This window comes from Rattus norvegicus, chromosome 4 (genome assembly GCF_036323735.1).
Source record: "Rattus norvegicus strain BN/NHsdMcwi chromosome 4, GRCr8, whole genome shotgun sequence".
NCBI classification, from domain to species: Eukaryota; Metazoa; Chordata; class Mammalia; order Rodentia; family Muridae; genus Rattus; species Rattus norvegicus.
This window is the reverse complement of record NC_086022.1, coordinates 148,370,112-148,385,204: the sequence shown is the minus strand read 5'-3', so window position 1 is coordinate 148,385,204 and position 15,093 is coordinate 148,370,112. Positions and strand designations below refer to the sequence as shown.

Sequence of the window (15,093 nt, the reverse complement as noted above, 5' to 3'; positions counted from 1 at the left end):
GAGGCACTGGCATGCAGGCCAGACTTCTTGAGTTCAATCCCACAAGGTGGCTGGAGAAAGGCAACAACTCTAGACAGTTGTTTCCCGACTTCCACACGCAGTATGGCATGTGCACACACATATGCACACACACAAATACTACAATACCCATGTATACACAACATCCTATTAACTCTCTTTTTAATATTTATTAACTTACTTATTTCAGACAATTCTCTCTACAGAGCCCTGACTGCCCTAGAACTCACTTTGTAGACCAACCTGGCCTTGAACCTACAGAGATCATCCAGCCACCACACCCAGCCCCGTCACTACTCTATAAGCACCACTAACATCTCACTTTACAGGAGGCAAAACTGAGGCCCAAACATGAGGTGGGCAGGTGTTACACGGCAGAAGTACCTGTACTGGACTAGGCCATACTGCCTGGTGGTTAGAAGGTCTGCCCTATTGGCTTATTTTGACTTGTTTTAATTTTTATTTTGTTTTATTCTATTCTGTTTGTTTTGAGATACCGTCTTCCTAAAATACCTAGGTGCTCCTAGAACTCCCTCTGCCTCTTCTACCAGAGAGCCACTGGTTCTGCAAGCAAGTAAGGTTACTCAGCTTCATGAAGTCCTCACAGGGAACTTTGTGGGTGGAGTCGGGGGAATGGGAACCAGAGCAGTGCCCAGCCAGGGGCAGAAGGAAACTGAGTCTGGTTCACAGAGGTCCAGCTGAGGGTAGAAGGTGGCCCAGTGAGGGCTTCAGAGGCAGATGTGAACAGACAGGAGACTGTGGTCGCAGAGAGGAAGTACAGAGTTCAAGATGGGGAGGAAGGCAGATGCAAAACCCTGAGCGAAACAGTCTGAGTTTGGCTGCAGACAACACACTGTGCTTCTCAGGCAGCATTTCCCAATGCTGTGGAACACTCTGTGGTTCTGTGGAACACCACGTCGGACGGACAGACAGCAAGAAAGCAAGGCTCTGCTGTAAGGTCGAGCGGAGTTGGGAAGGCTTGCATAACCTTCTCTGGTGGGTTCACACCAACCAGGTCATAGGGTCAGCACCCTATTAAGTCTGTGGTGAAAAGCCCGCCTGGCTTTGCTCAACAGCATCCTCCAAACCTATCTGTCCTTTCAGCCCTTTTAACACACTGGTCCCACAGACATCAAAAGGAGTCAGTGTGTCCTAGAGATAAACTGAGCAGACTATCAGACTACAGAAGCTCTACAGCACGCCCTGAGCACCCGGCGCCCGGTCCTGAGGCAGGGAGTGTGCAGGAGAGGTGGATGGTCACTGACGGGAAGAGCGATGAACAAGCATGACAGAAAGATAGGTGGGTAAGCCATCCATGTGGATGGGAAGCAGGAAGTCGAGAGATAACATCTGCAGAATCACCCACCATATAAAGTTTCTGTAAACACCTGCTTACCGTTTTTAAGAGTTTTTGAGGGGTTGGGGATTTAGCTCAGTGGTAGAGCGCTTGCCTAGCAAGCCCAAGGCCCTGGGTTCGGTCCCCAGCTCCAAAACAAAAAGAGTTTTTGAGACAAGGTCAAGTTGACCTAGAACTCACTATGTAGCCCAGGCTAGCCTGAACTAAAAGGAATCTTCGTGCCTTGACCTTAAAAGTGCTGGCATTGCAGACATGTACCTACATGCCCAGCTATGCAAACCTTTTTAATCCTGAAAATCATTTATAAGTCGGAAGCCATACAAAACAGACCATGAAAGCTAGGCCTGGTGGCACATCTACAGTTCCAGTGCTCAAAAGGCTGAGGCAGGAACACAGTTGGTGACTAGGCTAGACCACAGGTACCCAGGGAGACCTCATCACAGAAATTTGGGAAGTATGGCTCAGTGGTAAAACACATGTCTAGCATGTCCAAGGACCTGGGTACTATCTTCAGTATCAAAAAATGGGAGGGGGAGGGAGTTAGGGCAAGCTAGTTAGTGACCCATCAGTGATCACCTTGTAAACATAAGGACTTGAGCTCAGATCCTGAGATCCCATTTTTAAAAATGCCAGACATTATAATACGTTGTAATCCAAGCTCTGGGGACACAGAGTCAGGAGGATCTTTGGGATTCACTGTTCACAGTCTAGCCTAAATGGTGAGCTTCAGGCCAAAGAGAGAACCTATCTCAAAGGAGGTCGACAGTACCTGAGCATAAGACCTGAACTACACCCCACCCCACACATGCTGCACACCCACAAACTACAGACAAGTAAAATAAAAGATTTTAAAAGACACAATAGGCTTTGTTTCAGATCTGGCCTATAGGCCACAGTCCAACAGCCTCTGCTGTAACTCCATGCAAGTCCCATGCTCACACAAAAGGAAATGCTTACAATTCCACAGCTGAAGATGTCTACTTGCTTGGTGAGCTGTCCCACTCGGATGAAGTTTTCAGGCAGATACGCAGCTGAGGCCTGGAACAGGTGAGTCTTCATTACAGTATATTTGGTCTTTTTATTGGTGGGACACGGGTGAGCTACTGGATGGGCTAGCTTGGGGTTAAGATGCTGGTCCAGCAAAACGTTGGCACTGTGGGGAAAGCAAGTAAAGAGAACCTCTGAATTCTGGGAAGAAAAGGTTACCATGGAAACACATCAGCCAAACAATTTAGCACTGGGCAATGACAGCCCTGTGAGTGATGGAGGGGAGGTGGTAACAGAAGACACTCAACATAAAATAGCCAGCCATAAATGGGAAGGGCCTTGAAAGCCCATTCATTCCACTAAGGGGACATGGGATTGAAAATTAGCCTAGTTGGCCCAGGAACACGCAGGAGATGCAGACTTCCACTGCCCACATATGCCAGCCCACTGCTCACACTGGTCTATACTCTACCAAAGCTGTTCCCACTACTGGCTCGGGCCTCACCAGAGCAAATCCAAACACTGGCATCCTTTATAACTCAGTTTGCTCAGGTTGTAGGAAAGGGGAGCATATTTTAAAATTTTTTTTTTCTTTTTTTCGGAGCTGGGGACTGAACCCAGGGCCTTGTGCTTGCTAGGCAAGCGCTCTACCACTGAGATAAATCCCCAACCCCACGTTTTAAAATTTTTAAAAAGAGAAGTGAACATATCCTTTGATCCAGTCAGCTGGAAGGAGTTAACTCAGAGAAAGAATTCCTGAGAGGGTGGTTTCATGTCTGGAACTAACTTTAGCAGTGTGTTATCTTATTGCATTTGTTTGTGTGAAGGGAGCACGAATGCCACATCTTGCCAGGGGAGCACAGTGGGAAATTTTGCAGGAGTTGGCTCTCTCCTTCCATCATTTAGATTTAAGGGATCAAATTCAAGGCCATCAGACTTGGCAGCAAGAATCTTTACCCACTAAGCCAGCTCACTGGCCCACCAAGCAGTATATGAAAAGGAAGATGCCAGGCCAGACACAGTGCTAGCTCACTTACAAACCCCAGCACTCAGGAAACTGAAATAGGAGGGCTGCTGGAAGTTCGAGGCCAGTGTAGGCTACATAGTGAGCTTCAGGTCAGCCTGGGCTACACTGTGAGTTAGAGGCTGGCTCTTCTCTACAGCAAGACTTTGTCTCAATAAACCAAAAAATAAGAAAAGTTTAATGGAGAGGGGTTGGGGATTTAGCTCAGTGGTAGAGCGCTTGCCTAGCAAGCGCAAAGCCCTGGGTTCGGTCCCCAGCTCCGAAAAAAAAAAAAAAAAGGAAAAAATGAAAAGAAAAGTTTAAAAATTATTTTTGATAATAGCCAACAACTCCAATATCAACTACTAGGAGTATACAAGTAAATGTGGACAAGCCACTTCACTGCAAGGTTAAGAAATCACAGTAAACCATGAAGCCTTGCAACATGACTCCCTGATCAAATAAGTGGGGAAGCAGAAGAGAAACTGGGAGCTGTGAAACCATCCAGTCTTAGGGGTGAGGATTTGTGTGAGAGGAAAGCAAGGAATTGAAAATGAGTCAGGGGGTTGGGGATTTAGCTCAGTGGTAGAGCGCTTGCCTAGCAAGCGCAAGGCCCTGGGTTCGGTCCCCAGCTCCGAAAAAAAAGAAAAGAAAAAAAAAAAAAAAAGAAAGAAAATGAGTCAGGATGCAGCTTGATGGGACAGCATGCCCAGCATGCTGTGCTGTCCAATGTAAGTCAGGAGAGGAAAGAGAAAGGGGTTTGGGTTGGCATGCACTACATGGGAGGAAACCTCAAGGAAAAGCAAGACCTATGGTTGTGGAGCTGGTTCTGCTGAATGCCTTGGACTCTTGGAATCTCACCCATGATACCACTTCTCTTCCCCTTGGAAATCTGATTCTAAGATGCTGGGGACAGGAAGCCTCCCTGACAAGACACAGGTAAGGCGGGTACTGAGGAAAGTTTGAATGAGGAGCTCAAATCCCAAGGCTGGGCACAGCTCCCAGATGGAGTGCAGGCTAGCTCCTGAGTAGATGTTCAAATGTTTAGGGTGCTGTGGCCTGTGGGGAAACTAACCCAGAAAGGCCACAGACAAAGTGACAGTTTCACATAGTGGGCGTGAGCAGAGAACACACCTCAGAAATACTGGATTTTGAGGACCTAAAGAGAGAGCTAAGGTCCCCAAGGGAGGGGAGAGGCAGGCAGGGAGGGAGGGAGGGAGGGAGGGAGACAGACAGACAGACAGACAGAGACAGAGAGGCAGGCAGGTAGGCAGGCAAGCAGGAAACAAGAACAGGAGCTAGCCTCGTTCTCAAAGCCAGGCCTGGGGAGCAAGCCCAGCTCATCCTGCCCTCTCACCTCTTCACATTACTGTGGATGATATCCAGGCTATGCAGGTGTTCCACAGCTAGAAGAAGCCCTGAGCAGATGCTGGCACGCTGTGGCCAGGACAACATGTCTGAGTCGCCCTAAGAGAAAGAGAAGGAGCAAAAAGGATCACTCCTGAACCATTCTAAAGTCTTTACAGCCCATTCTTGGACACCTTCGACTCTCTCCTTGGTCAAGGGGCTCAGCCAGTGGGATGTGCTACCTTGTAATGATATTCCCATCAAACGATCTACTGGAAAGTCCAAGCTCAGACACACATGAGCTGTGTGACTTTGGGAAAATACTAGAGGTCTCTGAGCTTCAGTTTCCTTGTATGAAATGGAAGTGTAGCTCAGTGTGGGAGCACTTTCCTTGTCTGTATAAAGTCCTAGATTTGATCTTAGCCCTATAAAGACGAGGAGGAGGGCAGCTGGGGATGGAGCTCAGTTTAAACTGGCCTCTGCTATCCAGGTCCTGGATTTCACACCCCAGCCCTGCAGAGAGCAGGCGTAGTAGCACATGTTTGTGCTCCTAGCTCAGGAGGTAAAGACAGGAGGATCAGAATTTCAAGGTCTGTCTGCCATGTAGTAAGTTTGAGGCTGACCTGGCTACTGATGACCCTGTCTCAAAAAAAAAAAAAGTCATCATAAATAAAGATAAAACGAAATAAAGGATACATTGGTGTATGCATTGAAGATTTTATGAGCTTTCCAAAAAGTTTACACTCTTCGAAGTCCTTAACTTGACTGCCAGGCAAGAGCTATCTGTTCTGTTCTATGACCACAGCCCATGACCCATGGGTTTACCTGAGCCCAGAGTCTGTCCTGCAGAGAGCCATTGGCCATGTAGGGGTAGATGAGGCTGTGGAACTGTCTTCCAGTGCAGAAGCCCAGCAGAGGTAGGATGTTGGGGTGGCAGCATCTGAACCCAGCACAAGTGTACAGTCAGGCTTCAAAGAGCAAGAACCAGAGGCAGACCATCCCTTCCCAGCTCGGACCACCAGCTACACCCCCCCATGCCACAAGCTCTGATCCCTGATGGCCTCACCCTACTCCCCCTGCTGTGAGTCTAACTAACCCTAACCCACCTCTGGGAACAGGCTGAAGGATGAAGAACTTGCTATAGGCCACCACACCCACCTCAGGATTAGTCAAAAGGGGAGTCCCGCTGGCTGAGTCACCTTTCTCCTCTTGGCTTTCCTCATGACTCCACATATGAACCATTCACATGTCTATCTGGGAAAGGATACTTCTCTTCTGCCTCCCAGAAATCTCTTGCCTCACAAATCACCATACACTGTTACACACAGTTTTCTATCCCCTTCTTGTGGTCATAGCCCAGGCTACCTCACAGGGCAAGTGCAGATGGCCTTGTGTCAGATCGTGCTGCCTTCCCATGCCTACTTCACACCTGTTCATTCACTAGCCATTTGCACACCTATCTGTACTGCATGCACTGTGAAGCAGGGGCTACCTCGATTCAAGTGAGCACTCCCTCTAACCTGGGAAAGCCTGGGCTAACTAAACTAAATGAATGGAGGAGTGACCACCAAGCCTATGTGAGCACAGAGTTGAAGCAAGGACACAACTACATGTCTGGTCTCCATGAAATGAGTGTCTACATGGTTACACACGTGTGTGTTATTTCTCATGGATGACTAGAGAAGGCATTAGGAAATAGGAAACAACAGAGCCAGGACATGTCTCAGTCCCCAGCTGTTCCCTTCTCCCCCTAAGCCCCTCCCAGCTCTGGGGTGGGAAGCCTTTAGTGTGCAGCCTTCCTCCCTCAGCATCCCCAGTGCTGGGCTGACAAGAGCATGCCTCGAAGCCAAGTGAACATAGTGGGGGGTAACTTTTGAAGGTTTTATTACTTTACACCTGTGATCTTGGGGGGCAAGAGGATGGGGAGTCCATGCTCAGCTACATCTCCAGCCTGACTTAGAAAACGTGTTCTGCACAGACTGTAGACTATAGCAAGCGCCCTACAGTGTGTTCTGCCCAGAAGGAGCCATAGACACTGAACACTGGAAAACACAGCTGTATACCAATAAAACTTTATTTCACGTCATCTTGCATTCATGGACCATGAGACATCCTTCTTTAGATTTGGTTCAACCGTCTTAAAATATAATAAAACCTGGGCCAACTGCAGTGGCGCACACCTTTAGTCAGCACCTGGAAGGCAGAGGCAAACAGATCTCTGGGAGTTTGAGACCAGCCTGGTCTACATAAAGAGTTTCAGGCCAGCCAGGCTACATAGGAAAACCTAGTCTCAAAAAATAAAATAAGCCAGGTGTAGTAACTCACACCCTTAAACACTTGGGAGACAGAGACAGGTGGATCTGTAAGTTTAAGGCCAGCCTGGTCTACGTTGCAAGTTCCAGGACAGGCAGGGATACACAGAGAAACCCTGTCTCAAAAATAAAACGAACCATTCTTCCATCTTGGGCTATACAAACACACACAGAGGCAGATTTAGTTCTGTGGGTCCCCGCATGTCTAGTGTTGTGATGGGTTTGCCATTAGACCACCAGTCTGTTTGCCTATTTCAAAATGGGATAGGAAGTCCTCATACATGGAAGGAGGAGCTAAAACAAACCAAGGTTTCTTGGAGAATTCTAATTTTTGCTGCATAGGAAGAGCATAGACTCTGGACACAGTCCACAAAGACTCACACTCTGGCCCTGCCACTTACCAGCTGTGTGGTCTTGGGCCAAACACTGAGTCTCTCTGGGCTCCAACGTATACACCTATACTACGATGGCCCTGGGATATGTGTTGCCACATTCTGGTGACAATGGAATGAGCTTGTATATGCTGTGACCTGAGCATGTGCCCCAAAGTTTGTGTGTTAGAAACTGGATCCCCAAATTTATAGTCAGAGGTACTTGGAGGCAGGATGATCAGGAGTCATTAGGGTTAGGGGAGGTCATGGGCTAGGGCTGTACTAGATGGGGAGAGACCCTCAGTCTCCCTATGTGATGCTTGCTGCTCTGGTGTTGGCTACATGAGGCCTCAGTGGAGACCCTTGACTTCCCAGCCCCCAAAACCATGAAATAAACACTCTTGAGCTTTAGAAGTCACCCCCTCTGTGACGCTCAGTGACAGCAACAGAAAAAGGCCCAGAACACTACTGGCAATGTTAACTGCTTGCCTTGCATGTTGGAAGCACTGCCTGCTGTCATCATTAGGTCAGGGACTCTGCAAGGAAACTTACCTGAGGCAGAGCTGCATCTCCGCCTGCAGGAATCTGTCCATGGACCCTGGACTTGAGCCAGTCACCTGTGGGAACATGCACAACCCTTGAAGAACCATCCATCCCCAGCCGCAGGCCCCGAGCTCCCTGCAGACGCCCAAACCTCACCTCCCTGAGCCTCTTGAAGGCAAAGGCCACGCCATTCCTTTGTCCCCGGTAGATATCGGCAAAGGTCCCCTCACTGATTCGGTGGCTTTGGTCAAAGTCCTCAGTTGCTTGAACGATATCTGCTTCACTCCAGAAAAGCCTGTCTCCGGGCAAATTCAAAAGCTTTTCCTGCTTGGGGATGGACGTGCTACAATACTGGGGATTGAGAGAGAAGAGTGGGTGGTGACCATAATCACAGTGCTCTAAGCAGGGCTTTGGAGACTACACATACTGAAGACTATACACAGAAGTCTGGCTCCTCTAACTCCCCTTTCAAACACAGGTGCATAGAAATTTATATTTTTGAAGTCACATAAACCCTTATTAATCGCTCTAGGAAATAGTTCTAGGGAACTATTGTAGAAAAAGAACAGGCAATTAAAGATGAATGTGTCTCCTGCCAGTTAGATATACTAGAATCGGCTTTCAAAAAGGAGTATGGGACCAGCAAGATGGCTCACTAGGTAAAGGCTCTCAAGAAGCCGGCAACCTGAGTTCAAGCCCCAGGACATATAACAAACTCCTGAAAGTTGTCTAACTACACATGTGTGCCACAGCACACACATGCCCTCACATATACATATATACATACATACATACATACATACATATATACAAAATAAATACATGTAGAACAAATATTTAAAGATTATGTACAAAAATAAAAAGGAAAGAAAACAAACGTTAATAGAAACTTTTTTATAAATAATTTTTAAAGATTTATTTATGGGTGCTCTAGCTGCATTTACACCTGTATGCCAGGAGAGGGCATCAGATCCCATTACAGATGGTTGTGAGCCACCACGTGGTGGCTGGGAATTGAACTCAGGACCTCTGGAAGAGCAGCCAGTGTTCTTAACTGCTGAGCCATCTCTCCAGCCCCTGAAACTTTTTATTTATTTTATTTTATTTTATTTATTTTTTTTGAGACAGAGTTTCCCTATGTGCCTCTGGCTGGCCTGGAGCACACTGTGTGGACCAGGCTGACCTCAAACACTCAGAAACCTGCCTGCCTGTCCTCCAACTGCTGGGCCTAAAGGTTCTTTTTTTTTTTTTTTTTAATTCTTTATTAACTTGAGTATTTCTTATTTACATTTCGGTTGTTATTCCCCTTCCCGGTTTCCAGGCCAACATCCCCCTAACCTCCCCCTCCCCTTCTATATGGGCTTCCCCTCCCCATCCTCCCCCCCAAAGGTTCTTAATGATTCAACCATCTCTGAAAATGATTAAGTTACAGAAGATGTTTATTAACCAGCCAGGAGCTGCTCCTTTCTCCCCCAGGGACAAGCCCAAACCCTCTCAACTTCTGAAGAACATAAAAACTTTTGATATCTTTAAAGAACAAACAAACAGAGTTCCACTATGTCACTCTGGTTGGCCTCAAACTCACTGTGCACACCACACTAACCTCTAACTCACGCAGAACTGCCCACCTCTGCCTCCCAAGGGCCAACACTTCAGGCTTTATGTTTTCAAGTTAGAAGAGAAGAACAGGTGTGCTAGTAAATGCCCACGATCACAGCGTGATGATGCACAGATTCAAATCCAAACTGAACTATGTAGTAAGAGCTTGTAGCACACACATGGGTATGGAGACACATGCCTGCTATTCAATAATTTGGGATGTAGGGACAGTAGTTCAAGGTTATCCTTAGCTAGATAGCAAGCTTGAAACCAACCTGGGCTACGTGGAACCCTGTCTCAAAAAGAGTGAAAAGCAATTTCTTTTTCTTTCCTCCTTGGCTGGGGTGGGACCCAGGGCTGTACCACTGAGCTATACCACAACCTGCTGCTTTCATTTCTAACCCGGTGGGAATCATAGTCATCTTATTTCCAACGTAGTCACAACAGTATCTGGGAGCATTAACAAATGAGGGTGAAAGTACCCACAGGAGGAAAGTCCAAGAACGATCCGGAACCCAAGTCAAAGTGCAGGACCACTCTGACTATTGTTCAACTCTGACAAGAAAATGGGGAGGGCTGGGTGGCTGTAAACTATTTCCTGTAACTGTCCGTGTAGGCCAGTACGAGGTCAGGTCTTGCTTACACAGTGCCATTGAAAACAAAAGTCCTATTGGGCTTCATAGTGAAGGCTTGTCCTCCCAGATGCTCCTCAAGAGGCCGAGACAGGGGGAATCACAAGTTCAAGACCTGACTGTGAACCTTAGTAAGAGCTTGCTCAAAAACAAAACAAAACAAACACAACAAACAAACAAAAAGGGGGAAGCTGTAATTATAGTTTAGTGGTTCAATACAGAGGGCCCTGGGTTCAATCCCCAATGTGGCAAACATGAATCCTGACCTAGGCTGGGACTCAGTACTAGGGTGCTTCCTTAGACCCTGAATAATGCCCCAAAGATATAATCCACCCAGACCCCCAAACTCGATGCAGCACACACCCTTCATTTCACGGATGAGTATCCTTAGTCTCAGAAGCTTGGAGAGACATTCATGGGTCCCTTGTCCTCCCCACCCCCACACTAGTCTCAGGGAATGAAGAAACTGTTTCTGAGAGGACCATGAGCCCGAACACGACTGGGATAGAAGGGTGGATTTACCTTAGATTGGAGAGAGTCAGGTACATCAGTTTTCAGGGAACAAGGGGCATCCTCCTCGCATGGACGTTGGCATGAGGCCTGCTGCTGGGCGCCAGCCATGGTGGTCCCTGGAAAGGATGATGGGGTCAGCGCTCTGCCTGGGACTTCTCCTTCAGTCAGTGCTGTCCTCCTGACACCATGTGCCAGCCAACTAGCTCCACGGGTGTCACTTCATTTAGGCCTGGTGACACCTTGCAACAGGTGCAATTTATCATCTCTAATGACAGGAGGAGACCAGGAAGTGGGAGGTGTCCTGGGCAGCCCAGGTCACCCGATGGGGGATGTCCCTGTGCTGTCCCACTGCCTGGCAGAGAACAGCTGAGAAACCTCCACTGTGGTCCCACAGCAGATGCTGTTCACCAAGTACTCCCAGAGAGGCCCAGGGGAAAGTAAGGACAGGAGCAGAAGGGGCCACACAAGCATTCCCCCTGGGATGGCCTGAAGGACTAGGGAAATCAAGGGTACTGAGGGAGGGGAGGAGGAGAATCAGCACTCACTCAGTAAATACCTAGGCACGGTTACTTAGCACCTCAATCCTTTGGTTACCGTAGCCAGGGGCAACTCGAGCAACTATCATACTGCTTTGCAGAAGGGACTCAGGATCCATCCATAGACCCTGGTACCCTGCAGGGGTCCTGGAACCAGCCTCTCCATGGCCACTGGGTCACAAGAAGTCTGATCATCCCTGAAGCTGGCAGATGGCATCATGAACAGTCTACTCATGTGGGTTGGTGTGTCTGGTTTGGGTTTGGGTTTTGTTTTTTTAAGACAGGGTCTCTCGGGGTTGGGGATTTAGCTCAGTGGTAGAGCGCTTGCCTAGGAAGCGCAAGGCCCTAGGTTCGGTCCCCAACTCCGAAAAAAAAAAAAAAAAAAAAGAACCAAAAAAAAAAAAAAAAAAAAAAAAAAGACAGGGTCTCTCTGTGTAGCTCTAGCTATCCCGGAACTCTCTCTGCCTTTGCCTCATGAGGGCTGGGATTAAAGGCTTGTGCCGCCAGCACCACCTGACCAGGGATTTCTGTTCTTAAATGTTTTAAAAGAATTGTCTAAGGCTTTCCCGGATGGTGGGACAAGGCAGAGTAGCAGAGCTGATGAAGTAACTGTGGACCATGCATGCAGTCTGGACAACAGCACAGAGCCTTCGACACACTGCTTTCATTGTCTGTATGGACACTGCAGATTTGATGAGAAACTACACATACTACATACAGCACAAACCACACACACCCATAAACCACACCAAACTCCATGCATCACACAAACACACACCCCACACCGTACCATACACACAATATACACCACATACATACGCAAATGCACACTCACAACACCCCACAAACACACACACACACACTGCACCACAAACACTACACATGCTACATACACTGTTGCCACAGTAGATCAGAGGGTCTAGTGTGTAACATCCTGCCTGCCGAGTGCTGTCCAGGTTCATTTCCATGAACTGCAGGACCCACTCATCTCTACATAAAAGTCCTCAAAATACAACCCTCCAAGTGCCTGAACTTTTCCTCTAAAATAAAGACCGTCCTCAAACAGCAGCTTCCCTGGACAGCAGAAGAGCCCAGAATCTGGGGCTTTCCCAGGGCTGACTAACCTCAGTAATCGGTGGAAAGAGTAACTCCTCTTGTTCCAACTACAAAAACAGAAGAGTAACTTCCGCTTCTGTGGGAGGGACTGTAGGGACAGGCCCAGTGACCCGGGCACACCTGCTCCCTGGGGCCACTCAGGAAAGTGAGCGTTCAAAAGCTAATGGTGAAAATACACCTCTCAACTCCTTCCCCACCTCCCCCCCTCATTATCTTTCTCCCTTTGGCAAAGGAGCAGCAGTTTGGCATGGGTCTGAGAACTCCTTACCTGTCAGGAATTAGGGTAATGTCAGCACATTTTCCCCTTTCCTTCAATATTTTTAGTTACAGGAAATAGTCCTTGACCTTTTGTTAACTCACCCCACCCCCCAACCTCCCCCACCCCACACATACACACACTTTCCTCCTCTTCCTTTTTTGAGTTTCTATATCCAGTCCTGGCCTGGAACTGGATATAGAAACTGTAGAGAGCACAAGGTCCTTGTGTTCAGTCTGACCCCAGACAGGTGTGACTTAGACTACACGAGATCCTCCCTAGCCCTTTAAACTATAGAATTCTTCTTTCCTTCCTTTCTTCCTTTCTTGAGACAGGATTTTTCTGTGGAGCCCTGGCTATCCTACAACTCACTCTGTACACCCAGCTGGCCTCAAACTAGAAGACCAATCTGCCTCTGCCTCCTGAGAGCTGGGATTAAAGGTGTGCACTTCCACTGCTCAGCTAGAATCTGTGAGGACGTGACAGCCAGCCCTGACCTGATGGCCCTGCCCAGAAATGAACTGAGCTCATTTCCAGTCCTCAGACCTGAGCGACCATTCACACACATCCCCTATGATGACTAAAGAAACGTAATATGGGGCCAGGCATCCGGTAAGGGCTGTGGTCCTACAGCTCTGGAATGCCTGGGAGATTCTAGTGACCTGCAGGGGAGATCCGAATAGGATAATGGGCCATGAGGTGTTAACATCTGCCTTTGCGGCTGTAAAACCTGCTTCTTGCTATGGAGAAGGGATGACATACATGGTCTTTTATTACTATATAGCAGAAAAGTTAAAGTGAGAAAGAAACAGCTGAAGAAAAAGACGATTTTCCTGCCCAGCTGTGGATTCCACAGTCAGTTGTTTTACACACCATTTCTACTGTTTCTAACTGGATTTCCTTGTCCCCTCACACAGATCCATATGTTTATCAGCTCTGGTATTTGCAGAGACCCCTATAAGAAACCATGTTGGCATGGAATTTGCATTCATCCCCCTGCCTCTGCTTCCACCCAGCTGAAGTGCCTGATTCTCTGCAATGGGATGCAATGGGCTCTGTTCTTACCCATTTACAGATGGAGGAACTCAGAAATGGAGGCTGAGAGGAAATTTAAGCACTGGTGGCCTCAGCCTCAGGATCAAGCCTCTAACAATGGCTTCTCCGTGCAGGACTGGCTAGCTTCAGGCTCCTCAGTGAGCTGCATTTCATGGAGCTGCATTTCTGGGATCTTGAGCTTGCAGGCCAGAGGCTACAGGAGAGGAGAAGCCAGTCCTGGGGAAGTCATTGCTGGGTATCCTCTTGTCATCTGGCAGACTCCCTCAGCTCTGGGCTGAGCACGAGAGGCTGGACATGCATATAATGTATTCTGCAAGGCTCTGGGAGAGCAGCATATGCTGTATGGGGGAGGCAGGAGTGCTCGAATGATTTAAGTCATCTTGATGAAAATGATGGGAGAGAGTGGCTCAGTGGTAGAGCACTTATCTTGTATGCCTAAACCCCAGGATCCCCCCTGAACCCCCACTCTGAAAATGGTATTTATAAACTTAACAATGTAGTGAGAATTCTGGAATTTTGGTTTCTTTAAAAAGCACAGAAATATGTTTTTGTTTTAATCCTAGCTGTGGGGATACTGGGCTGCATGAGTGGCAGCAACTGACTATGATTTGCTTCACGCTCTAGCAGAGGCATGGTCTTGCCAGCAGCAGATAGTTTCTGCAAATGTGTGGTATTTGGAATTCTGGGAATTTTTCAGAAGGTATATAAATTCTAGAGCCTTGAAAGGTGGGGGTGGTGGCTGTTGGCCATTCAGGGGGGTTGGTCAAGTTTGTAAGTAGTCTTATTCTTTTTTTTTTCTTTTCTTTTTTTCGGAGCTGGGGACCGAACCCAGGGCCTTGCGCTCGCTAGGCAAGCGCTCTACCACTGAGCTAAATCCCTAACCCCAAGTAGTCATGTTCTAAGAGGAAAGAAATCTCCTCCTCCTCCTCCTCCCCCTCCTCCTCCTCTTCCTCCTCTTCTTCTTCTTCCTCCTCCTCCTCTTCTTCTTCCTCTTCCTCCTCCTCCTTCTTCTTCCTCTTCTTCTTCCTCTTCCTCCTCCTCTTCCTCCTCCTCTTCCTCCTTCTCTCCCTCCCTCCCTCCCTCTCTCTCTCTCTCTCCTCTATCCTTCTTTCTCTCCTACCTAGTGATGGGGGGTCAAACTAGGGGGTTGGGGGATAAAAGGTGGGAAAAAGAACTAACAAAGTAGCAAAGACCACTGCACAACACATTTAGGGTCTTGGGGTTTGGCGTGCTGAAGATTGAAGCCAGGCCCTCTGCATACCAAGCAGACACTCGGCCAAGGGTCACATGGACCTATGACCTCAGCTTCCTGAGTACAGTCACCCAGTTATATAGCCTAGAATAAGGCTGAAATCAAGATCCTACTGCCTCAGATACTCACATAGCTGGGATTACATGAATACACCACCACAGGCAAATATTTCCCTTTTTCTAATTCACTGTGCAG

The 15,093-nt window shown here is 47.9% G+C and overlaps 1 protein-coding gene across 3 annotated transcripts in view; it reads right to left on the bottom strand.

Moving 5' to 3' along the window:
- Window positions 1–15,093, bottom strand: part of Irak2 (interleukin-1 receptor-associated kinase 2) — a 56,508-nt gene that overhangs the window by 13,007 nt on the left and 28,408 nt on the right. For all 3 annotated transcript variants that reach the window (XM_039107858.2, XM_063286304.1, NM_001025422.1), the window contains 6 exons: window positions 10,692–10,798; window positions 8,095–8,289; window positions 7,948–8,012; window positions 5,538–5,652; window positions 4,723–4,832; window positions 2,333–2,528 (listed from right to left, as the gene is read on the bottom strand). In XM_039107858.2, the coding sequence (XP_038963786.1) occupies window positions 2,333–2,528; window positions 4,723–4,832; window positions 5,538–5,652; window positions 7,948–8,012; window positions 8,095–8,289; window positions 10,692–10,798 (788 nt within the window). The remainder of the gene's footprint in view (window positions 1–2,332; window positions 2,529–4,722; window positions 4,833–5,537; window positions 5,653–7,947; window positions 8,013–8,094; window positions 8,290–10,691; window positions 10,799–15,093) is intronic.